At 39.6% G+C, this 25,060-nt stretch overlaps 1 protein-coding gene across 1 annotated transcript in view; it reads right to left on the minus strand.

Moving 5' to 3' along the window:
• Positions 1-25,060, minus strand: part of plxna4 (plexin A4) — a 324,275-nt gene that overhangs the window by 66,243 nt on the left and 232,972 nt on the right. Inside the window, exons 8-12 of the mRNA XM_083527925.1 lie at positions 22,770-22,869; positions 22,566-22,680; positions 9,367-9,567; positions 7,634-7,730; positions 2,597-2,787 (exon numbers count right to left, since the gene is read on the minus strand). Coding sequence (XP_083384051.1) covers positions 2,597-2,787; positions 7,634-7,730; positions 9,367-9,567; positions 22,566-22,680; positions 22,770-22,869 — 704 coding nt within the window. The remainder of the gene's footprint in view (positions 1-2,596; positions 2,788-7,633; positions 7,731-9,366; positions 9,568-22,565; positions 22,681-22,769; positions 22,870-25,060) is intronic.

The raw sequence follows: 25,060 nt of genomic DNA on the forward strand, positions 1-25,060 counted from the left end.
AAGTATTGGTCAAATATCTGCAAGACCAAACGTGATTGGTCAAGAATGTTTCAAGAGTGGTGTAAACTGAATAAAAACATGGGTCCTGCACAATTCCCTACCATAAACAATAGCTTGATGCTCATAAAGAAAGCTATAGATGAGCAGTAAGGGTTGCAAGTTGAATTGCTATCAGTAACTTGCCATTCAGGAAAATCTCCAACTTTGTCCATTTGGGAAATAAACCAAGCCGGCGTTGTGTATGAAGGAAGTCAATGAGTTAGATCACACTTTGTCAAGTCAGCTGCGATCTGTCTCTAAGGTCATCCCTTTGGTAGTCTACGCACAGCTGTGCTATTATCACAATGTAGTCTGTCTATCAGTCATCCTGGCAAACCTCTACACAGCATCCCAAAGGGAACCAGCCATCACTAACCGAACTGCGACTGCTTTTACCAAGGCTTTGTTTTTTCCTGCTTGGCTGTGATCTCTTAAACAGAACACAGAGAGGTCGTTTTCAGTACAGGACCCTATAAATTATAGAACAAGCCATGAAAAAAACCCATTTCTAAATGTAGTAAACTTGCTTGTCAATGGGGTTTGGTTTTCAAGGATTTTTTCTTGGTAACTCTGATATGTATTTTCATATTGTCTAATTATTTTAAATAGATTTCCGAAGGCACACTACTTTGATTTCCCAAATATAGAGACATTTACAACGTAACCCAAGATACAACCTGGAGGGTCACCGCACTTCAGACAATCGATGAAACAGTTTCATTGAAAGGGTGATTATAATAAACCAAGGAAAGCTGCTGAAAAAAAAAAAAGAATGTCAAACATCTGACCTTGAAGGGAAATTGAATTGAGTTCGTTCTTTTTCGGTCGAAAATGACACCGGGGGACATTCACCTTCGAGCGATCCCGAGTTTCAAATTAGAAACAGTCAAAAGCAATGACCTTGAAGCAATGTATCCAAGACTTCCTTAATCATTAAAAACCATTGAGAAGCTGTTAGCTCCAAACCCAATAGTAAAAAAGAAGACGCATTTTATGTGGTCCCCCACCCCATTTTAGAATATTTTAGACTAGATTTTATAGTAAATGCCTGCGAAATAACAGACCCTAATAAAATCGTTACTGAGACTAATCTCCGGCGTTACAATGCATGCAATTAACAGCTATCGCACCATATTACAGCGCCTTTCCTCCGATAAGCGCCGAGCTGGCTTTTCCCGAAAGAAAGAGCATGCACGCAATAGGGAGAGTTGTCTCTTTTCATTAGGGGATGATTAGATTTGTGACTTTGACAAGCTAATTGATGGCTGGTGGAGGAAAACACTTAATCATCACCCACTTCGACTTCAGCTAAAGATTCGCCATCAGAGATGCCACTGTAATGAAGCGCATTACAATGTTCGGCAAAACGCAAAAAAGAAAAAAATACCCCCCGAATAAAGGGGGAAATAAAGACACATAAATACACATGGGCCTAATGAATTCAATAAATAAATAAAAAAAATTAGGCAGGGCCAGACTCATTATTGGACTCTTTTTCATTCAGCTTGAGGAGCCGTCAATGAACTGCTGGATTTTTTTAAGCGTGCTGGTTCAGTGCTATGATTCATAAAATGTTTAAACAAGAACAAAACATATTGAGTTCATCTTAAGTCTTATTTTGGCCCAAAAATTTCCCAGTGGCTGCTTGTGGGAAAAAAACCAAAATAAAACAAAAAAAACAACTGCCTTCTGCCTCAGGAAACACGATGAAATACAGACGAATGGAAAATATAAATTAATCACTATTTTGAAGGAAGAAAACATTTTCACCCTCTGATAAATTGTACCTGGCTATAAAGAAATACAGAAAAATTGGCATTCAGTAGATTTCCTCATCCAGGGCTACCTACAATTATCACATATTGAGCAGCTTATAAGATTTATATTATCAGTCGATGGAATTTTAACTCAGAAACTTCTAATCAGAAGCACAACACCTTAACCACTGAGGTACCACTTCCTCTTCACTGTCAAACGTAGACTAGATGCTAGTGTATAATTTTATATTCCAACATGCTCAGATTAACATTTAGGTCCACTCACATTCCCGACTTTGGTAATCCTGATGTTCATAGGTACATTTCTTGATGTTCTCTCTGAACTGGGGATACTTATTTATGCCAGTTTAACAGCCAGAATATTAAAGACTTTACATATGTCATTTTCAAATGCATTTTATGATTGGCCAATTAGTTCTCAGGTGTGATATTAGCTCCACCCACATTTCCATCTTTTGCAAACCTGATGCTCTTGGGTAAATTTCTTGCTGGCTTTCTGAGCTTGGGGTATTTATTCATCCCGGTTTAACGGCAAAAACATTAGACGTCGCATCTATGCCTAATGCAATGTCTGATTAACCAATCAGTGCTCAGGTGTGTATTTAGCTTCAACAACATTATCAACAATCCTGATGCTCTTGGGCACATTTCTTGATGGATCTGGGGATCTGATGGGTCTGAGCTGGGGGTACTTATGATAAAGGTCAATTGCCAGTGAAAGTAAGAACCAAAAGTAAGTGTTGGAGAATATGTATGTGTAAGAGTGTGTAGGTGTTTACCTTGGTGATCTTCGGGTGTGTGCACTTGCTGTTGATGCCGTTGTGTTCGAGCCACATGCTCTGTGGATGAGAGCAGTGCTGTTTGAGAGTGCAGCGCTTCTCGGCTTTACACCACACACATCCGAACAAAGGGTCAGCCTTCAGGCACAGGCCACAGCTCTCACGCCTCGCATCACACTTATACAGGTGTACTGTACACACAGACGTAGAGATAGATAGATAGATAGATAGATAGATAGATAGATAGATAGATAGATAGATAGATAGATAGATAGATAGATAGATAGATAATAAAGAAAACAGGTGAGAAAGACATTAACCAACACTGAAACACAAATGCAAACTTATCTAACATAAAAAAAAAACAGAAAGCATCAGCAAGGGCAAAGTTTCTGCGCATTTGTTTAAACAGATCTTAATTTTTTAAACGAAAACTCGATATTACTTGCATGTCACGTTTTCGTTGCAGTTTGCTCGCACTGTAACTCGCTATTGTGCATAAATGATGCTAGCAAACACTACTCTTGGGTATATTTACGATTACTAGCCAGCAAATGTTTTGTTTATTTGGTTGAATTCACCAAGAACCTTAAATACTCATTTGTTACTGAAAAACAAAACTAGCTAGTATAACATTCTGTATCTTGATAGCATCCTTGGCCTTCCAAATACTATCCATTTAGCATCTTGGTACAAACTCTAATGTTAGTTAGTTTGTTCGACCCAGCTAATATTTCCTAATTCATTCAAGAATAACAGACTAATGTTAGCTAGCTTGCTATCAATCCATGTTTTTTAAAAGGATATCTGATGTAATTACATCTAGTTTGCTATGAATGGTGCCTAGCTTGTAAGCAAGACTGGTTGGTTTATCATTTTGCCTTTTTTTAAATCTTCAATTAGATACCAGGATAATAATTTTGAACAAATTACAGCTAGTTTAGGTAACAGGTAGACTATGGCCACTGCTGTACAGACTATGATAGCTTGCTAGCAAATCTGGTTGAGGGTTTTAATCCTACAGTATAATAATTAGCTGTATCTAGCTAGCTTTCTGTAAACCTCTGCCAACAGTGTTGGCTGTATAATAATTATTCGAATAGGAACTAGCATCTAAGAAAGCCTTTTTGGCCTGTTTAATGCATATGACTAGCACAGTGTTAGCTAATGTGATCTGCTTTGGAACTGGGTTAAACACTGGGTATTTTAATTCTAGTTAACTTGGTTTTCATGTAAGGATAGCATGATAGCTAGCCACTAAAGGTACTAGACTGGAAAAAGCTGCTGGAGGGGTTACAATAGACTAGCTGACAAAATATTTGTGTTCTGTCATATGAACCAAATTCCTCCCTCCATTTTTTTCGACCCTGCTTTTCTTCATTCGTCCATCTTAAGTTACATCGCCATAGCAACTGCAACAGACAATTTTTTTAAATTGCCGGCACGGTCGATGTTCCGTCTATCAAATGATTCCCCTGGAACGAAACAGTTTTGGCGGTTCGGTGCTCGTGACTGGGTGTATGGAGCTCTAAGCAGGAGGAGAAATCATACACTCTTCTCTCCTCCTCTGCCTAAATGAGCTCAGACTTCCCTCACACACACACACACACACACACACACACACACACACACACACACACACACACACACACACACACGCACACACCTACACATACACACACATGTTCAACACACACACACACACATACATTCCCAGATTGCACATTTTTCAACCGCAGGTGTCTTTTATTGTCAACTGATGTGTCATTTGTCGTTTATTTATTGATTTTTTTGCTATGCCACAGAGCTCAGAAACGCACCGGTGACAGTAACGTATCATTAAAGACGCAGCGTGACAGTAAACGCTCACACTTCCTCTGCTTGTATTTGAGTATTTAAGGTGTAGCGAAGAAAAAAAAGGCCTTTGTGGAACGCGGAACAGCGGCGTGCACGCGAGAACGACGCTGTCGCATGTCGAACGCCGTCACGACGCTGTCACATGTAGGCTGTCTTTGGGCTTTGTAGTGTTAGCTTGTCAGCGTGGGGACTGCGCGAAGGAAAAAATCGGATCCAATAGGAACCAAGGGAGAAGATGAAGGGATCAGAAGGATTGAAGCGTGGCTAGAGCTGCACCACAGCTCTGTTAACTTCTCACATCCGATTTCATAGAGGCGGCGTTGATCGGTTTCTAATAACAGCGGCATCATGTAAATGCGGGTTTATATCAAAAGTGATTGGAATACGTTGTAATTTGTGGTAACAACTGATTCGCAGGGACGTGTATGGAGGATGAGGATGGTCTAATGTCTAGGTCTAAAAAAAAAGCATTGGACTTTGGACGTGAACGTCATGAGCTCAAATCCTAGCCACACCAAGCTACCACTTCTGGGCCCCTGAGTAAGGCCCTTCACCCCATAGCTGTAAATGTGTCCTGACTGCATCTTTAACGCTCAAATCTTAGTCTTTTTCTGTTTCTGCATCATTGTTCATGTTACTGCCGAAACTTTGCTTTAATATAAAAAAACAAACAAACTAGCATGCACTTTCTAATCAGTCAGACTCCAGCATTCCAGCATCCTGGCTGCACTGTAATCCACGATCTCAAACGTGTGTACACCAGTCGTCTTGCTCGGAAGCCTGTTTGTTGCCAGATCGCATCCTTTTAGCACCAGCGTTTCTATCTGGCTAATTATCTCTGTTGTTCGCCATGCTGGGTATGTTTTGCTAACAGTCAAATAAGCTTGTGAATATTTAATGTCACTCCCACAAGCTCGTCTTTTCGTTTTTGGGGGAAAAAAAACCCCCGGCAGAATAATTGCGCAGGAAGAAGAAACGGTGGCGTCTATCCTGCAACAACGCCACACGTCGCGTATCCTTAAACGCGATCGAGGACAGCGGGAGTCCATATGCCGTCTCTCGGCTTTGCACCGATTTGTCTGGCACGCTGGTCACACAAAAGTTAATGGGAACCGATAATGAATGCAGACACCATCCAAAGACAGGATGCCTTTTTATTATTTTTTTTTTTTTATTTCAGCATTTTGCCCAAATCTGAAGGCTTTTATTTAATTTTATTTCAAATCACAAGTTGCTTAATAAACACCATATGCAGGTGCTATGAAGTGCAGCTTGCTAAAATGTATGGTGTTTAAAGAAAACACAAAAAAGTGAGTCAGTTCCAAAATTATTGTCACCCTTTAAGACAATAAAAATCCATTATTATATATTATATATAATCTAACTTTCATTGCTAGCGTTGGACATTAGCGATGTAAATATATTATATTATTATATTATATTTAATTATTGTACTAAGTAGCTTTTTCACGTATTTTATTGAAGTATTTTCCATTTGGGGAGACTTTTGCTGTAACTTCATTAAATTTCATTGTCAAATATTTTACTTTTTACTCAACTACATCAATCGCTCCTTTTTAGTTATAAGCGGATTAAAACTTAACTGGTCAAACATGCAGTAATCCACCAGTCAGGGTCAAGCACTCGCTCTTTAGAACTTGTTTTGATCTGCGCTTGGTGTATTTACTGATTACCAACATACAGTTCAGCATCAGTTCAACATCAAGCAGAACATTTAGAGAGGAATAAATGATGAATAAACTCCAGACTCGGACTCGCCACAACACACGTGTCCTTCTTTACCCGATTTTTTTGCAGTCGTTGAAAAGAAGGTTTAGGGCTCATGATAATTTGAATAGAAATCAATCAGTGTTTGACTAATTAATATAAAATCTGGCAGCATCAGGACACTGTTGATGTTTTGCCCGCCATTATCAATCAGCATGTTACAGTATGTTGTGTTTTATTCGTGTTGTTGGATAATGCTTTACATCTAATTTTTTTTTTTATCCATTTATAGTTAAATTTTATGTTGTATCACGACCCTGAAACTATTGTTTTATGTCAATACATTTCTAACAGACTTTTATATGATATTTAATGTTCGACTTTGATCAAAATATGGGTTTATGAGATTTGCAAATCTTTGCATTCTGTTTTTATTTACATTTGTATAAAGAGAATGATTTGCACAAAAGTGTTGTACAGTAACAAAGACCCTGTTCTTACATAATCCATGACTCAAAACTGTGTGAAAATATAATTAATACTTAATATACTTAGTGAGAGTTTTTTTCAATAGGATGCAAGGGATGGTAAGATTCACATCCCTATAAGATGCTATAGGTAACTGAAATAAGACCTGTTTTTAAGAATCTCAAGATCTAAAAAATTTTAAACGCTGTGAAGTAATAAGACAAAGAAATCGTGGTTGTGTTACCAGAATTAAATTCAATTTAATTAATTGTTATTTGTGTAGCACTTTTAACAATGAACATTGTTTAAAAACAGCTTTACGCAGGTAATGCGGTGAAATGAATTTAGAATCAGGGCAGAATGAGTATAATTTTGTTTTATAAGTTTTTATAGGTGCAGGGTTTCTTTTCCAGATGCTGTAAACAGCTAGACATGATACTCCTTTGCTTAAGCTAGGCTGCTACAACCAATCATCTCACAGTTACTGTAAAGTGGTATGGAGTTGGAGGCTGAAAAAGAACACATGTACTTCAGTGACTCTCAAAGAGCACAGGCTCTTATTCTCTCCCACTCTAAGTCTCTCTCTCTCTCTCTCTCTCTCTCTCTCTCTCTCTCTCTCTCTCTCTCTCTCTTTATCTATATCTTTATCTATGTCTCTCTCTATTGACTGCCGTGTGTGACAGCTGGCTAAGGATCAGCTGTCGTAAACTGTCAGGCTCTGGAAGGTCAAGTAACAGGTGGGCACACACACTACATCTTCTCCTCAGAGATGCTTCCACATCCACACACACACATCCACACACACACACACACACACACACACACACACACACACACACACACACACACACACACACACACACACACACACACACACATATATATATCCAATACAACAGAAGCTGAGAGGTAGGAAGTGGGAATAAAATAGAATATTGAGAATTATATTGCCTGTTGTCATGGAGATGGGATGAAAGGGCTCACCTTTGTTTTGCGCCGGGTTATCGATGCTAAAATCCCCATTCCAGATCACCGTCAGTTCCACGGCCAGGCTACTCATCTCCATCCCATCATACAAGTACTAAAACAGAGGGAGAGAAAGAGAGAGAGAAAGAGACAGAGCACTGTGTAATTGTGTTCAGATGTAAAAAGCTTTTATTATTTTTGCCAAACAAAGTCAAAGAAACGTGCGAGCAGGAAAGAGAAGGACTCTTCAAAGAAAAGCAAGACGAACGCAAACATCGTAGATTCTTAACCTTGCCGCTCTCAGAGTTACAGGTCGTCCACAACATCTACTCGATGCAGCTGATTGCTCACACTGTTCGGTAGATTTGGATAGCAGCTTCAGATGAAAACTTTCATCAAAGTTTTCAGTCTTTATATGTTCATCAAAGCATGAAAGTTAATGATGTGATGCATCGACTTAAAAAAGTGTGCATCGATGTAGAAATCAGTACTCCAGTTCCTACAAACCTTTTTATGCCTTTTTTCTTTGCCATTTTACTTAACTCATTCATCCACCTTAGATGTAGCTGACGATTTAGTTTTTCAACTATCAAAACATATACTATATGCTTAGATTTACAACTTCCAATGTTCAAAAGTTAAGTAGATTTTTTTTTTTTTATTAAATGTTTTCCAATATTTAAAAACTTAAATTCAACCTATTCTAATTTCAGCCCTATTTAAATGTACAAATTTTAATATTTACCAATGTTTTAAAATCAGATTCAAGTTGGCTGATGCACCGTTTTTAACATATTTGCACTAATTTATTTATATATAATTATCACTGGATGCGCTATACTTTTATTATTTACAAAGTGAATAATAATTGTGACCAATATTTTATATATTTTTTCTCCTCACTAAACTGTTTCTCGAGCACGTTCTCGAGCACCGCTGCTGCTAAGTGGATATGGCGTATCACAACACTACGGAGACTGAGGCGTGTCCTGAGAGTCACATGAAATACAGATTAACATGGCAGAGGTAGAGCTGCGTCTTTCTGCAGACACAACAGATACTCCAGCTGATTGCTCACGCTTCTTACCAGATTTGTATTTCTGTTTCATGTGCAAACTTCTCCTGTAAGCCTTCGCTGGGTCTTTATATGTGCCATATGTGCGTTAAGATATATTGTACAGACAAAAGTATTGGGACACCTGACTCTTCCAGCCGTATGTAGTTCTTCTGCAAACTGTTACCACAAACTTGGAGGCACAACATTTTACAGGATGTCTTTGGAGGTGGTAGAATGAAATTTGCCCTTCAGTTGAACTAGGAGACCCAAACATGTTCCAGCATGACAATGCCCCTGTGAAACAAGCCAGCTCCGTGAAGATCCGTTTTACATGTGTTGGAGTGGAAGATCTCCTGCTGTAGAGCTCAGACCTCAACCCCACCTAACTTACATCAGTACCTGACTGTACTAACACCCTACTAGCTGAATAAGCACACATTTCCACAAAATCTAGTAGAACATCTTCCCAGAAGAATGAAGGAGCAAATTGTGGAATCAAATACACAAAAAAAACATGTACCATTTTTACAGTCAGGTGTATAAAGTCTGTATAATGCAGATACTATATAGCTCTATGAGCTACCTCATGACCGCCAAAATAAGCCATCCATATTAATAATGAGTTATGGCGTGCTTACGAATGTGTTATGTAGCTCTTCCGAGACAAGAGCTCTACAATAGCTCATAGACTCACCGAAGTGTTCTGGCACTGTACGCTGGAGCTGTTAAAGCGGAGGGCAGGGACTCTCTGCTCCACTCCCTGGATAGTGAGCACGCACTCGTAGCCACGCTGTCCCGACTGAGGCTGGGGCAAGTTCTTGGCACGCAGGGTAATGGGCTTCACAACATTCACCGGCACCAAGATCCGGTCCGCGGGAAGCAGCTGGGGACATTCCTGTAGGAGGAAGACAAGGATTAGTGTTTACTGGATCCGCATTATATACAGTAAAGTGTATCGACGGCAGATGTCTCTACTGCACATGCTCAAGTTTATTATGTTCATTCAGAAGACTCTGATTCTAACGGATTTAGATTTAGGATTTAGGCATTCAGGGCAGTTGTGTGATATTAAAAAAGAAATCTCGATATTTTCTGAGAATTTTCCGAAAGCGACAATCAGACGATATTTTGCATAATTCAAAAATGTGCACATAAATGTATCATATTGTACAAACTCCCTTTTACAATGTCAATAGGATACTGTTTGTTTGTAACTATATATTGCATGCACCCCAGTTTTGATTGGTTATTTAAAAAAATAAGTGAGATACTCGATAATATGTTGCATATCGTTAAAACAACAATCGCAATAGTATCTGAAACAATACATATCGCACACCCGTAATTCGGTGCAAGTTTTTTTGGGGTGTGGCAAAAAATAGGGGACTGTATTGGTTTTGATTTGCTATAATGCAAACTAGAAACTACACTAGAAACTTCCAGAAAGATCTAAACAGATATGCTGACTGCACTATTAATGCTTTAATCTTACAAAAAATAACTGCTTAGTATTTTTTCCTCTACACTATACGGTAAAAAGTATCATGACACCTGACTTTTCCAGGCATATATGCGGTTCTTCCCCAAACTGTTACCACAGACTTGGAGGCCTTTACTTGAACTATAAATCTGTTCCAACATGACAATGCACCTGTTCACAAAGCCAGTTCCATAAAGATCTGCTTTTACATGGGTTGAAAAATGTGGAAGATCTTCTGCTATAGCATCCTATTGAAAATGGTGAATGTGAATTCTGGTTGCACCTCTGGTCCTCCTCCTCACCTCACCTCACCTCACCTCACCTCACCTCACCTCACCTCACCTCACCTCAGTAAGCGCACTCCAAACCCAAAGAGTGGAGGTTATTATAAGAGCTGATGAGATTTAAATGTGGAAAAAGAAATGTAAAATGTGGAACAAGCACACCAATCTTATGCTCGAGTGTCCACAAACCTTATATAGTGTATATAAAACTACTTCAAGTCAGGTGTGAAGTTGTTTTGTGAAATTTTTACCTCAGCTTTTTCATGAACAAAGTATTAATACAGTGTAACTCTACAGAAAACGTGTGCGTGGTCTTTCCCTTCCTTGTTTTATTAGGTTTTATTAAAAAGGCAGACTGTTTTGCATATTGAAAAAAAAGTCTAACAATAGCATTAAAAAAGCAATTATAGATCAGGTAAAAGACGGAGCAGGAAAGGATGAGTATAAGGACGGCTGTTTATGTGTTCAGCTTGGCGATTTCTGTCAGTGTACCGAAAATGGAAGTTTTATCTTAAATGCCTCTAATGAGAAAGGTAGCTTTAAGAAAGTTCTTGTAAAGTAGCATTGCAGACTTCTTCAATTGAGCACAAAACAGGAAGCTTGCTGATAACCTCACACACACACACACACACACACACACACACACACACACACACACACTCAGAGTCACAGAAATCCATAATGAGCGGGATAAACATGGTGAGTCACCCAAGTACAAAATCAGTCTCATCATCTTTCATTGTGACACGCCCTCTGAGAATCCGAGTTTTAGATTTCATTCACATCTTGTCGGCTTTTTATTTCTTTATTTTTATCAAATATCTTATATCACACACACACACACACACACACACACACACACACACACACACACACACACACACACACACACACATATATACACACACACACACAAACACACACACACTCTCTCTCTCTCTCTCTCTCTCTCTCTCTCTCTCTCTCTCTCTCTCTCTCTCTCTCTCTCTCTCTTTCTCTCTCTCTCTTTCTCACATGCCTGACCAGCCAATTAGCATCAATCTCAATCTGATTGGCCAGAAGATGTTGATAAATTCACAAGTTTTGTTTCATGGCATAGTTTATTTATTTATTAGTTAGTTCTTTTTTTATGTATTTGTTAAGACAGACAGACAGACAGACAGACAGACAGACAGACAGACAGACAGACAGACAGACAGACAGGCAGACTGACAGACAGACAGACAGACAGACAGGCAGACTGACAGATAGATAGATAGATAGATAGATAGATAGATAGATAGATAGATAGATAGATAGATAGATAGATAGATAGATAGATAGATAGATAGATAGATAGATAGATAGATAGATAGATAGATAGACACAAAGGTAAATATAGGCAAACAGACAGACAGACAGACAGACAGACATAGTTACAAAGGTAGACAGGCAGCTAGACAGACAGGCAGCTAGACAGACAGACAGACAGACAGGCAGGCAGCTAGACAGACAGACAGACAGACAGACAGACAGACAGACAGACAGACAGACAGACAGACAGACAGACAGACAGACAGACAGACAGATAGATAGATAGATAGATAGATAGATAGATAGATAGATAGATAGATAGATAGATAGATAGATAGTTGTGTGTATGTATGTATGTATTTTTTCATGTATTTGCATTACACTTTACTCCCTGGCCCGGACAGCTCTACTGAACCATGAACCATGGTTTTATTAAAATATTTCCGGTTATAACACATGTCCTGCATCTCTAAAATGTTCTTGATCTCTTTTACCTCAAGCACATCACGCAAGTGGCCTCTTTAAGCTCAGGAAGTGCAATACTACAGGAAGCAGTGTTTCTAAAAAGCCCTGGCAGCAAGAACGATTTAATCCTAACTATAGGATATCAAGTCTCCTCTCGGCTGGCTTTACTAAGAGGCAGCTCGTAACAACGTTATGTCAGCTGACCTAATTGTATCGGACTACATAAAACCCCGACGTGAACGTAGCAAATCGAATGACGTCGGGGTTTTTATACATTATTGATGGTTTTAAAAGTGATTACATCAGACCATGCAGTGCCTTCTGGGTAAATCCTGCTTCTAAAAGCTACACTTAGGGTATGCTCACTTTAATTAAATAAACTTTCCACATCGACTATTGTGTGAGCCCCAGAAAACTTTTCACAGAAGCTATTTATTTATTTATTTATTTATTTATTTATTTATTTATTTATTTATTTATTTATTTATTTATTTATTTATTTATTTTTATAATTATGACCTAAATGCATTCATCATGGCACTGGTTATTGGCACGTTCTTCCATGAAGACGTCCTAAGATTTTCTTCAGTCTCACATCAATCTTGTTTTTGCCTGTAAACTCCTTTTTCTAGAACACAACCTTTGGAAATCCTTAACTTTAATTAAGTGTAGGAAATTAAGATATAAACAGTGCATCGTATCTTGTGACCCACGAAGTTTAAATCCATATTGCATCTTGAACCCTGAAATCCAGACTGCACCATTAACCCTTAAATCATAATTGTTGAATCCAGACCACACCTTGAACACTAAAATTCTGACTGTACCTTCACCCTTGACACCTGACTGCACTTTTAAAACATGCACCGTGAAACCTGGAGATCCTCAATCTCTCTTTTCGTTTTTTTGTACTGAATGAATGCCTTTTAAAAAATGGACACACATTTTTTCAATCATGCGATGCACCAAAACATCCATTTTAACTTCATTCCTGGGATAATCTCAATGAAGATGCAGACAAGCGTTTATGTTGCCTTTCTATGGTTGTAAATGGCAGATTTTCACACTTGCAAAGCTATAATTAAAGTCTCGTCGTATTAAGTAGTTAGCGAGTCTGATCAGATTTCAGATAGTTATCTTTTAAGGTGCATTTCAGGAAGAAAGCCAGAAGTCTACAACACATATACACCATGAATCGATATCAAATTGTGCCGTACGTGAAGCACACAACAAATATAATGTCATATCTACAAAAATTTTATCCAGAACATTCTTGTGACGCCAGTACCAGGGACAAGTACCGTGATCTGAAATCCTTCCTGTCTAATGTTCAGATCTATATGTTGTAATTGTGATTACTCAGCATGGGTTCTGTGTAGTGTGTAAACGCCCAAAGACGGTTTCTCCACATGGGATTACATGAGGGTTAATGGTTTTAGTGTTTTTTTTTTTGGAATGCCAGACGTGTACCTCACGTTAGAACTTGGCGAACGCTAGCATCTAATCCTCTCCAAGGATCTCTGCTGGACCCTTCCCATGCGGCACAGGTGCTATTATTTATGCCAACCCCATCTATTCTCCGAGCCCATCACCAACTATTATGTCTGCAAGCTTTTCCAGGTATTTATCTGTAGCTGTCAGGATTCCCGGGTTCTTTATCTAGAGGATGCTCAGAGCAGAATTAGTGTGACGGCATAAACACTGCGATCTTTCCCTCGGCTTCTGACAGGTGTCTTTTTTTTTCGCTTTCCGTTAGCTGTTAATGACGGCAATCGTGTCCGCAATTACGAAAGGTGAGTGAGATGCTTCTGACAGTTCAGAAGTGTATCATAGATGTCACTTCATCGCTTTCTGAATATAGGGCATTGTCGCGTCCCGGCGCTCTTGGCTTACTCAGATAAGAGGCTTATGATTGGTGTGGATTTCAGCGGGAGCTAAAGCTGAGGTGTGAAACTTTATTTGGATCCAAAAGTCCCGACTTAAGCGCTTTGTTATTTCAATTATACACAATGCAGAGCTGTAAAAGGGAGGATCTATGGGGTATTTTGGTGTTTTATAGCCAATACACTCTTTGACAATGGTTCAAAGTATTAGGACACCTGACTTTTTCAGCCATATGTGGTTCTTCACCAAAATTTTACACCAAAATTGCAGACTTGCAATTGTACAAGATGTCTTTGGATGCAGTCGCACAAAAGTTTTCCTTCTCTTGAGCTAGGAGACCCAAACATTTTCCAGCCATTCACGTGTGCATAAAGCCATCTCCAGTATATCAAGAGCAAGTCACTAAAGCTCTTGATTACAGCAATTTTTATTTTTACAGGTTGGTTTAGAAAAACAACCCTTCCTTATTTGTGCCTCCTAAAAAACACCCCCCAAAAAAAATGGATTGTGTGAACGTCAATCTTTAATTGCTGAGCTTTGTTGCAACATTATCCAGTCTTTGGCTCACATCTTCTTGACAACGCTTCCCATTGGCTGATCTGGACCTTTCCACTTTTCCACAGTCTGAGACTTCCATCACTGTCCATCATCAAATCATACACATCATGAGTAAAACTTTACATCTCTTTGCCTAAAGTTATGCTTTCCTGTGATCGCTTAGGCAACAGCTGTAACGTGACTGTAAATATGCAGGTAATCAAATCTGGGTGCTTGGCCCCTGAAAATGCTGCAATTTGTCTTACAGTTCCTCTTTTTGTTTAAACAACCGTCTTTTATTCAGTTACAATCTGCATACTCAATCAATTGTGCAAGCCCCAGGGATTTCTACCACTTTAACATTATCGCAATTATGTACCCCCCCATACAGTACACGCACATCCACGTTCTTCTTCCCTGAACACACAACGGCTTGCATTAAAATTCATAAACTGACATTAAAACATGCAGAAACAGACAAACACACTCACCCACTCAAATAATTGTTGTTCTAAAATGCTTGCGCTTGCACACAGACGCGCACGAAAACGCGCCATTCTTCACCCCTCACCCCTCGTCCGATTCAGCGCCCACGGCCAGAATTAAAACTACACATGGGAATAAACTCAACGTTTTCCATGATGGCAAGACGAGATCGCTCCTTGATTCAGCCTTAATTCTCAGCACTAAAATACGTAATTGTTGTTAGATTAACCTCGTCAATATGGTAACTGCACTGCCTCTGACCAGAAGACTCTACAGTAAGTATGGAGAGCTAAGGAACTCATCAGAGCTTTACTGCTGTCTACACAGGACCTGTACAATGAACGTTGTCTGTACAGAGTTGACATGATAGTCAAAATCCTACCCATTTAGCCCACAGCCTGTTTAAAATTCTGCTCTCTGGAAAACACTGATGTAGTATGTGGTGCAAAACTACCAGACACAGCAAGAGCTTTTCCCCCACATGCCATCAGGCTACTCCACTGACTCTGACCATGCTGAAAAGCCTACTAAGCTGTTACGACTATAACAACTGAATCGCTTAGTTTTGTGCATTAACCAGACTGGTCATGTCTGGTTATTTATTCATTCTTGTACACTTGTGCACTAAACCTGTGCCTCTGGAGAAACGCAATTGCGCTCGGCTTTGCACCTTAATGTCTGGGTAAATGACATCAAAGTTCACTTTGACTTGTAGGGCAGAGACGTCCAGACTAGGGCCCACAAACCAAAGTTGGCCCGTGTTGACCTTTGTCTTGTTCCCCCATCGAACATAACCCTTATTCATTTATTTTTGTAATATTTTGAACTAATTATTAAGAAAAAACATAATTTTAATGTAATGTTAGGTACAATGCAACAGTTATTTTTAGCCCCGGCCCTCAATCTAATTTTTGGCCCCTTCGTAGAAAAAGGAACCCTTCGATCAAAAACATGGTTAATTAATGTTTGCTAATGAAACGTTTTGCACCATGTAGTTAGAATGCTAAATCTCTCAGGCTGTTCTCTGATCCCTTATCAGACTTCATTCTAGAACTCTCAGCCACATTATGCTGATATAATACGTGTTGTTTTTTTTTGTTGTTTTCATGCTGTCATATCGTTTTCCCCTCTCCTCTATGGGAACAAGTCCCCCGCTCCCTGTCTACCGTCCTTCAGATTCGCAGCTTTATTCGCCCAAGTGATTGACACCAACTTGGAAGACTTTAATATTGAGATTTTAGTTATTAAGTCTTTCAAAGGCAGTGACAGGAGATATTCAGTAAGCTCTGGGGACTCACGGACAGAACGTAATAAAGAAATATCAGTGCATCAGTGGTACAACCAAAAAAGTAATGAATAAAGTATGTTTTTCCATCTGACATTGGGGTATGAGCGCAATCCAACTGTGGTGTATTTGGCCCTCTTTCCAGGGTATCAAGAGCACCAACCAAGGATTCAGTATACAGATACATACAGGCTTGTAGGAAAACCTGAAAAGTTCTGTTTTTTCAGATAAAACCACATCCTAACTAGTGAAACTTAAATCATTTACATTTATGATGTTTGGATGACGCCCTTATCCAACTGAGCAGTTGAGTGTCTTTCTCATAGACACAGTAATAGTAGCCTGGTGGTGCTGGGATTTGAACTCATGAACTCAAGGTCCAATGCCATAACCATTAAGCTACCATCTCCCTAAAATATTTTATCTATAATATTTATAAAATGTACTATTAGCAAATGAATTCCATTCATTTCTATTTCTATAGCGCTTTTAACAATGAACATAAAGAATGAATAAGATGGTTCTTAATGTGTAAGTTTGTCCCTGATGAGCAAGCCAGTGGTGAATGTGGCAAGGAAAAACTCCCCGAGATGGCATAAGAAAGAAACCTTGAGAAGAACCAGACTCAAGAGGGAACCAATCCTCATCTGGGTGGCACCAAATGTCCATTTATTACATATAAACAATGTTAAGGTGTGCAGTGATAGTGATAATATGCAAACTGTAGTCCTGTGACTGTTGACATTACCTACAGTCCAAATCCAAATCCTAATTTAATGGATCTCCAGGCCATTGATCAGAAACCATCACCAGCTGCACAAAGTGGTCTCCAAGTTTTGCACCATTTTTGCATATTAGCGCCAGCGAGATCACTGGTATTAGTAGTATAGAGTTCGCCCTATTTTGAAAGGTCCTGTTATACAATTTGAAATGGTCATAGATACATAGACAGAGAATTATTTTTACTCTCTCCCCTGTCAGACAGAGTGACAGTAATCAATTGTTTTATAGGAACGAGCGAGCTGCTTGGCAGACAAGCAAATTGGGAGAAAATGGGTTAAAAGGGTTCAATGCTTTAACCTAAATAGGTTTTCAGGCTGTCCCATTTGGGGGAAGTGTGGAAGACTCTAATTTTAGAACATTAACCATTTGAAGAACCCTTGTGGAACTGTCGCAGAAATAGAAAAGAGCTGAAAATATATACTTTTTCTTTTTTCATATTGAACTGCATTATTAAAAAACCTACTATAAACAAAAAAGAAAGAAAATGCAATTAGTTTATGCAAAGAAAATGCATTTGAGGGTCCAAGCACTGATGGAAGTTCAGGAAGTTACGCGGGGACGCACTGTGCGATTTTTATTAGTCCTTTGCGATTGTTGCTCATCAGATTGTTTCATGTCACACTGTAGGATCTCAGTTGTCATAATGTCAGACTGTAGGACAGACAAAAACTGACACACACAAGAAAGAGTTTTACATCATCAATCCGTTACACGTTCTCTCGCTAAAGGTGGATAGCAGCAAACATAAACAATCAGTAGCGTGAATTTTGGAGCATGTCACAGCAGGACAAAAGAGGACGTCATGGGCTTCCAATTCTAAAAACCGAACTCTAGGTTTCAACCTGAAGGTGGTTCACTGTTGTTGCACTAATTGCGTCACCATATTGCAGCACTGATACTGCTTCTTGGTTTAACGTTCGTCGTAGAAGAAGTCACAGTGCAGAAAAAAGTCTAAAATCTTCTGACTGTCGGTGAACAAACTAACGATCTAAGACCACAGATTTTATAGATGCCCTTAAAGCAAGAGACTTACTATAGAATATCCATTTCGTTTAGCTTTTATTTAATCACAGTATGGAAATCCCATTTCAAGGCCACTGCTCAGGAACAGGTTTGACATTAAAAACCAAAAAAAAACACCCCCCAAAAAAACAAAGATGTGTTGCTTCAGGGAAATGGCTTTAATCAAAAAGGATCTTACAAGAACCAACAAGACCTGAGTTGAGTCCCCAGATACTGTACATGCAAGCATATTTTGCACTAGGTTTAACACAATGCACTTTATGAGGTTAGGACAACTTACTTTTAGTCCTTAAAAGCTCTGTTTTGTTATGTTGTGTAGCTGTATGTTGTTTGATGTAGCACCAAGGTCTTGGAAAAACATTGTTTAATTTCAATGTGTACTGCTATACACAGATCAGGAATAACATTATTACCCCCTGCCTAATATTGTGTTGGTCCCCCTTTTGCTGCCAAAACAGTCCAGACCCATTGAACATTAACAGCATGAACTTCTTCATTAGTTTGAGCTACAGGAGCTCATCTGTTGGATCAGACCACACAGACCAGCCTTCGCTCCCCAGGTGCTTCACTGAGCCTTGGTTCACCACTGTTCCTTCATTGAAGCACTTTTGATAGACTCTGAACACTGCAGATCAGGAACATCCTACAAGAGCTGCAGATTTGGAGACGCTCTGACCCAGTCGTCTAGACATCACAATTTGTCAAACTCGTTAAAATCCTGACTCTCGCCCATTTTTCCTGCTTTTAACAAGTCAACTTCATTTGCTGCCTCCACTCACTATCCACTATCCACTCTCCTATCCACCCACTAACAGGTGCCACGATGAAGAGACAATCAGTGTTCTTCACTTCCCCGCTCATAATGGCTCACAATGTTATGCCTGATCAATGTATGTATTTTTGGAATGACAAGAAAAGTGTCTTAACTTGACAAACCAAGAAGAATTATCCCTGTCTCCATCCAAAATCGGACCAGAGCCTGAGTCCACGTGGAAATGTTTTCCTTGTCACATCCACTCCTCAGAGACATTAAGCTAAGCGGCGAATCTGTTCAGTCCAGCCAGAATTGATTTTCACCACCCTGGAGCGAAAGACATCCCAGAACCTTCCTGGCATCCCAATGAATAAATAAATAAAAAATAATATCGCAATGCACATCGAGGAGCTCCATGGCTTGACAGTGTCTGACAATGATATATTGAAAGTCTGACACATGCTCAAGGCTGCTCATAAACGAGAAAAAGATGATGCACGTTTTAAAAAAAGGCATAAAACTATGATTTCAATAATGACATTTCTAAGAGAAAGGACAGCTGGGGGGGGGGGGGGGGTTGTGTATGTTTGCACTGTAAGGTCTTTGGCGTTCGAGGAGGTGCATCATCGTTTGCTTGTAAACAGGAGGAGAGGTGGAACGATTCAGACGGTAATCATCGCACGTGTTCGCTGCAGAGAGGAGCGCGGACGGAGGGGGGACATCGATTCGATCCGATAAAGAATGACAGCGTGAGGTGTGAGAAGGAGGCAGAAAGAAGAGAGAGAGAGAGAGAGCGAGAGAGAGAGAGAGAGAGAGAGAGAGAGAGAGAGAGAGAGAGAGTGCGAGGGCGAGAAAAAGCCTTGGCACGCTGACTGGATCTGGCACAGATGGGCAGATCCATAATTAGAGCGTGATCGGTGTGTGTACGCGTGCGAAAGATGGCTGTGTCTGATGCAGGCAGTACAGGAATGACTCATTTTGTCTCGGTGACTACCAGTCGTGCTTTGCAAGCTTCTGATCCTTTTAAATCATCCATCCTGCCTGCCCTCTTTTCCTCCCTCCCTCCCTCCCTCTTTCCCTCTCTCCCTCACTGTGCGTTTACATTTTATTCTCCTCAATGCTGCAATCACCTCATCCATCCTCTGTTTTTTTTTTGCTTTCTATATCTGACCCATTCTTCTTCCCATACTCCAAACATAGAGTAACTCCATCCTCAATCCTTTCCACCAGCTGCTGCATTGCCAAGCAGACCAAAATAGAAATTAAGGCAGTTATGTCTTACAGAAATCATACTTCCACAACCTCCATCACACACAGACCTCCCGTCAATAAGGCCTGTGAGTAGACATCTTAATAGTACTTGAGGCAGAACTGAAAGATTGATTTGTCATCCCTGTTCTTCTTTTCCTCACTTTTCCTCAACACCTACTTCTCTTCTTTGTTTTTCTGTAGATTGATCAGGCATAACATTATGACCAGTGAAATGAATAACACTGATTATCTCTTCATCATGTCACCTGTTATAGATATATTAGGTAGCAAGTCCTCAAAGTTGATGTGTTAAAAGCAGAAAAAATGGGTGAGCGTAAGGATCAAAAAGTGCTCCAAGGAAGGAACAGTGGTGAACCAGGGACAGGTTCTTGGGCAGCCGAGGCTCACTGATGCATGTGGGGAGTGGAGGGTGGTCCATGCGGTCCGATCCAACAGATTAGTTACTGTAGCTCAAACTGCTGAAGAAATTAATGCTGTTAATGCTCAATGGGTCACGAATGTTTTGGCAGCAAAAGGGGACCAACACAATATTAGGCAGGTGGTCATTTCATGTGTGTATTTATGTGTATTCATGTACAGAGTCTGTAGTGGCAATTTTGTGTACGCTTCTGTCCGTTAAAGTAAAATTTTTTAAATAACATCCACGGTCCATGACAGTAAGAGATGGAAAAAAATTGGATTTTGACCAAAAATTTTTTAAAAACAAACTAGCAAAACCTAATAGCTAGCATTAGTGATGCATCAGGGACATCTTTTTGCATCTGCCTAAGCTCCGCCCACAAAAAACAATCACCATTACTAACCGATAAAGGGTCTATTGTTATGGAAGAGGAGTAGCAGGGGTGGCACAGCTTGTTCCCTGCAAAAAAAAAGAGTCTGGGTGTCTGGCCAAAACAGATGTGTTATTTAGTCATGGCATGTTCTGCCAGAGGCTAGCCAAGGACGACGACAAGTGCCAACTCCAACGCCGACTCAACTTTAACGTGACGAATATGGGAAGCAACGCTAAAGCACTTCAGGTTCGAACAAAAACAGTGTGTCAAACTCTCAACATTCGCACTAATCCCGAGAGCTAACAGAGTAGAACGAAAGGCAGACTGGCAGGAGCAGATTAAGAGAAATGGGTGGAAATGAATCCAGTAAAGGAAAGTTCTAATTCAGTTCATTATCTCAAACTTTTCTACCGTATCTTCCGAACCCTTTCAATTCTGTTAAATGGGAAGACGTATTTTACGGCCTGTGAGGACTTTGACGACGAGGTGATCTTTTTTATCGGATATTTAAATGCAAAGTGTTTGAAGACTGGGGAGCGCTCGTACATCCAGCTTAGCCCCCCGTCAGCATGTACGTGCCTTAGCATTGAAAACAAACAGGCTTTGGCAGTGTACGTGTGAGCGTGTCGAGGCAAAAAGGTTCCTGACTTCATCAGCCATTCTGAAAGCACAAACGGATTATTCCCCAATCGTGGAATATAGCGCAGAACTTCGTCCTCAGAAGGTCAGCGAGAAAAGCCAGCTTGTTCCTATAAGCAAAGTTGACTCGTCAAATGTCTAAGGTAAACATCCCAACTCATTAATTGGAACACTGCAACGAGAATTCCGACACCCTCTGCGACCTCGGCAGTATCGCAGATTAATGAAATCCGAAGTAATACTCATTAGCTAGTCGAAACACCAAGCCTAAAACAGCAGTCAAACAAAACTATGTGGAGAAAACGTCATTAATATGCAATAATGTCCGATCCCTGTATTTGTAAGCCAGTTGTTCGAAACACACACACAAAAAAAAAGCCAAATATTGGGATGGTCAATATTGACGATGTGGGCAGCTCAATAATTACGAAAACAAATGCAAACAACCATTAACGAAAGATGCTAATAAATGCTAAGTGTTAAAACCAAACATGTGCATCTGACTGAAACGTGCAACCCCAGGGGGTGGACTGAGGCTTTACATAGCATTATGCCTGCTCCTACGCTTGGAACAAGAACAAAAGGGAATAGGACGTGTAATCTGGACAAGTAGGCAAACAAGTGCGAGAGACTGTATCAACTCAAATTCATGGAGTTCCTGCTCCTAGAGCCAGGAGCACCAAGATGGAAAATCTTTCTGGTTGAGACACCAATTTAAAGTTACCAATTAATTAACGAGCTTATCAGAAGTAAGTGGATCCAGAAACAATCCACAAAGACTTTGGGAAATTTGTGATTTTAACAATGATACAATGATACACTGAGAATTTTTGGTGCCTATGGTGCACCCATGTGTTACCAGCTTTTCTCAAGTTTAAACATCACTAAGCACTCAAAATAGGCTAAATAATGGCTAAATAATAATCATGGCTCACCTCGGGCTGCTTGACTCGTCCTTCTTGGAAAGAGCAGCTGCGTGGGTCATGGGTGCAGATGTGACGGTACTTGCACCAGTGACATTGGTATGGGCTTCCGACACAAGACAGACATCTAAGGGGGAAAAAAGAGGCTGTGAGCAAAGAGGATTTGGACCACACTAATCCAAAGCTGGTCAAATAACCTAATAAAAAGGTACTTACGATTTATGGACACTGCAGTTGTAGAAGACAAAGCTGGTGTTGGCAAAAGCTAGACCTGTTTCTTTAGACTTGAGGTAGAGTTGCACAATCTGGTGGTCACCTGGAAAGCAAAGAAACGCAAAATCTAAGTGAACACTAATGCTCCCTGTACTCTTAAACTGTATTAAAACCTATGAATCTTCTACGCTCTGAGTTGGTCTCAAACTCTGCAGCTTGGGACTCTTGACTTAAGTACCATTTTGGATGCTGGGATCGACTCCATTTATGCAGACTTGGTTTTGACCAAGATTATACTTATACCTAATTTTGAAGCTCAGGGCTTGATTTAACACATTGGTCTCGATTCGGAATCAGAACTCTGAACTTGCCTTAGATTTTATAGCATGGGCTCAACTTGACGGCAGTCACTTGTATATCTCCATACCTTGGAATTCTAGTGCATTTATGCGTATAAATTTGTAGGTATTAATGTAACTCTATCCCTTGGGAATATGGTGCTTAACTATGTCAATGGTCTGGATCTCTGGGATTGACCGATTCTACAGGAAGTGATTAACTGATTCTATATGAAGTGATTGACTGATCCTAGACTTAGATTCAATAGCTTAGGAACTTCGATTCAGACTTTACATATATTAATCTTGACTCAGACTCTTGACTGAATCAAGGATGATCTTAAAATACTAGATTAAATAAAAATTAAACAGACTATAAATTTGACTCTATACTGTAGATTGTACAGCTTGGGACTCTGGGTTTGACTCAGACACTATAAAATCTCTGTGCTCAAACTGGATTCTACAGCAGTCTAGAGATTGGTACAGCTTCAAGACCTACAACCTGCGAATCCTGACAGGGCTTATAGTAGACCATTTGATTCAGACTTCATAACTTGGGAAGCTAGAGTTGAATAAGTCTTTACAAGCTGGGATTGTTGACAATACTTGTACTCTATGGATTAGGGCCCAGGACTTAATTCAGACACTACATCTACATCTTACTTAAACTTGACTTGGATTCTATAATACATGTAACTTTATACCTTGGGACTTTGTGGCTTAACTGTGTCTATGGTCTTGAACACTGGGAGTGACTGATTCTACTGAAAGTGATTGACTGATTGACAACTTAGATTCATATCTTGGGAACATGGATTTGGACTTCTGGGAATCTGATCTTAACTTAGACTCTTGACTCAAGATGAGTTGGATACATGAGATTCAATTTACAATAAACAGAATATAGATTTGATTCTATGGATTGTACAGCTTGGAACTTTGAATTTGACATTATATTTTGGAGCTCTGGACTTATACTGGGCTTATAGTAAATAGTTTGTCTTGAAGCTAGATTTGAAAGAGACTTTACAAGTTGGGACTCTAGACATAACTCTAGACCATGCACTGCATGGATTAGCCGTAACTCAGACTCTGTAGCTCTACAACCAGAATCTGCATCTTAAGACTCTAAACTTGACATGGATTTAATAATACATAAAAATGTGTACCTTGGGACATTGGTGCTTAACTATGTATATGGTCTGAAACCCTGAGATTGACTGATTCTGATTGACTTGTACTCCATGGATTAGGGCCCAGGACTTCAAAGCTTTAGATTCCAGATTTCTGGGCCTCGACCTTTACTTTTTAGAATCCATGCCAAGTTATGTCAATCCATGTCAATTCAAGTCAAATATGCATCATAAACTTGACTTGGATTCTACAAAAAAGATGAAATCCCAGAACTCTAAAATCTAAAGCTTTGGGGTCTGGTGTCAACATGGAATTCTGAAATCGACTAGGATTTATGTGAGACTTGTAACTTGAAAACATGGTTTAATCCTTATATTTTACCTTTATTTAATCTTAAATCACATGCATGTGTGATTACTTTGTAGATATTCCGGCCTAAAATCTGTATGAAAGCAGTTGTCTATTGTGTCTTAGATCAACAATATTGTTCTTCCCTATCTCCAAGACCTCTTTAACTGAAAATAAGAGTCACAGATGTAAATGTGAACAGTATATTCAAGGTGTCTCACTGCATAATTATACCTCATCACAAAGCAGCAAACCTGGGGGTTGGAGTTCACCTGCACAGCATGAAGTTATTACCTGCTATCCTTTGAATATGAAACCTACAAGTCCATTTAAAAGTCTTTCAAAGTTCTATAAAAAAAAGCAAGATTACAAAGGTAGAAAGACGGAGGAACCTGTACCAGTTGATGAATGCAAGGCACAAAAGATTTTTCGCTGTCCTTTTGTCAGCACTAATGAAGAACCTCATGTTTT

This window comes from Silurus aristotelis (genome assembly GCF_946808225.1).
Source record: "Silurus aristotelis genome assembly, chromosome: 24".
Taxonomy (NCBI): domain Eukaryota; kingdom Metazoa; phylum Chordata; class Actinopteri; order Siluriformes; family Siluridae; genus Silurus; species Silurus aristotelis.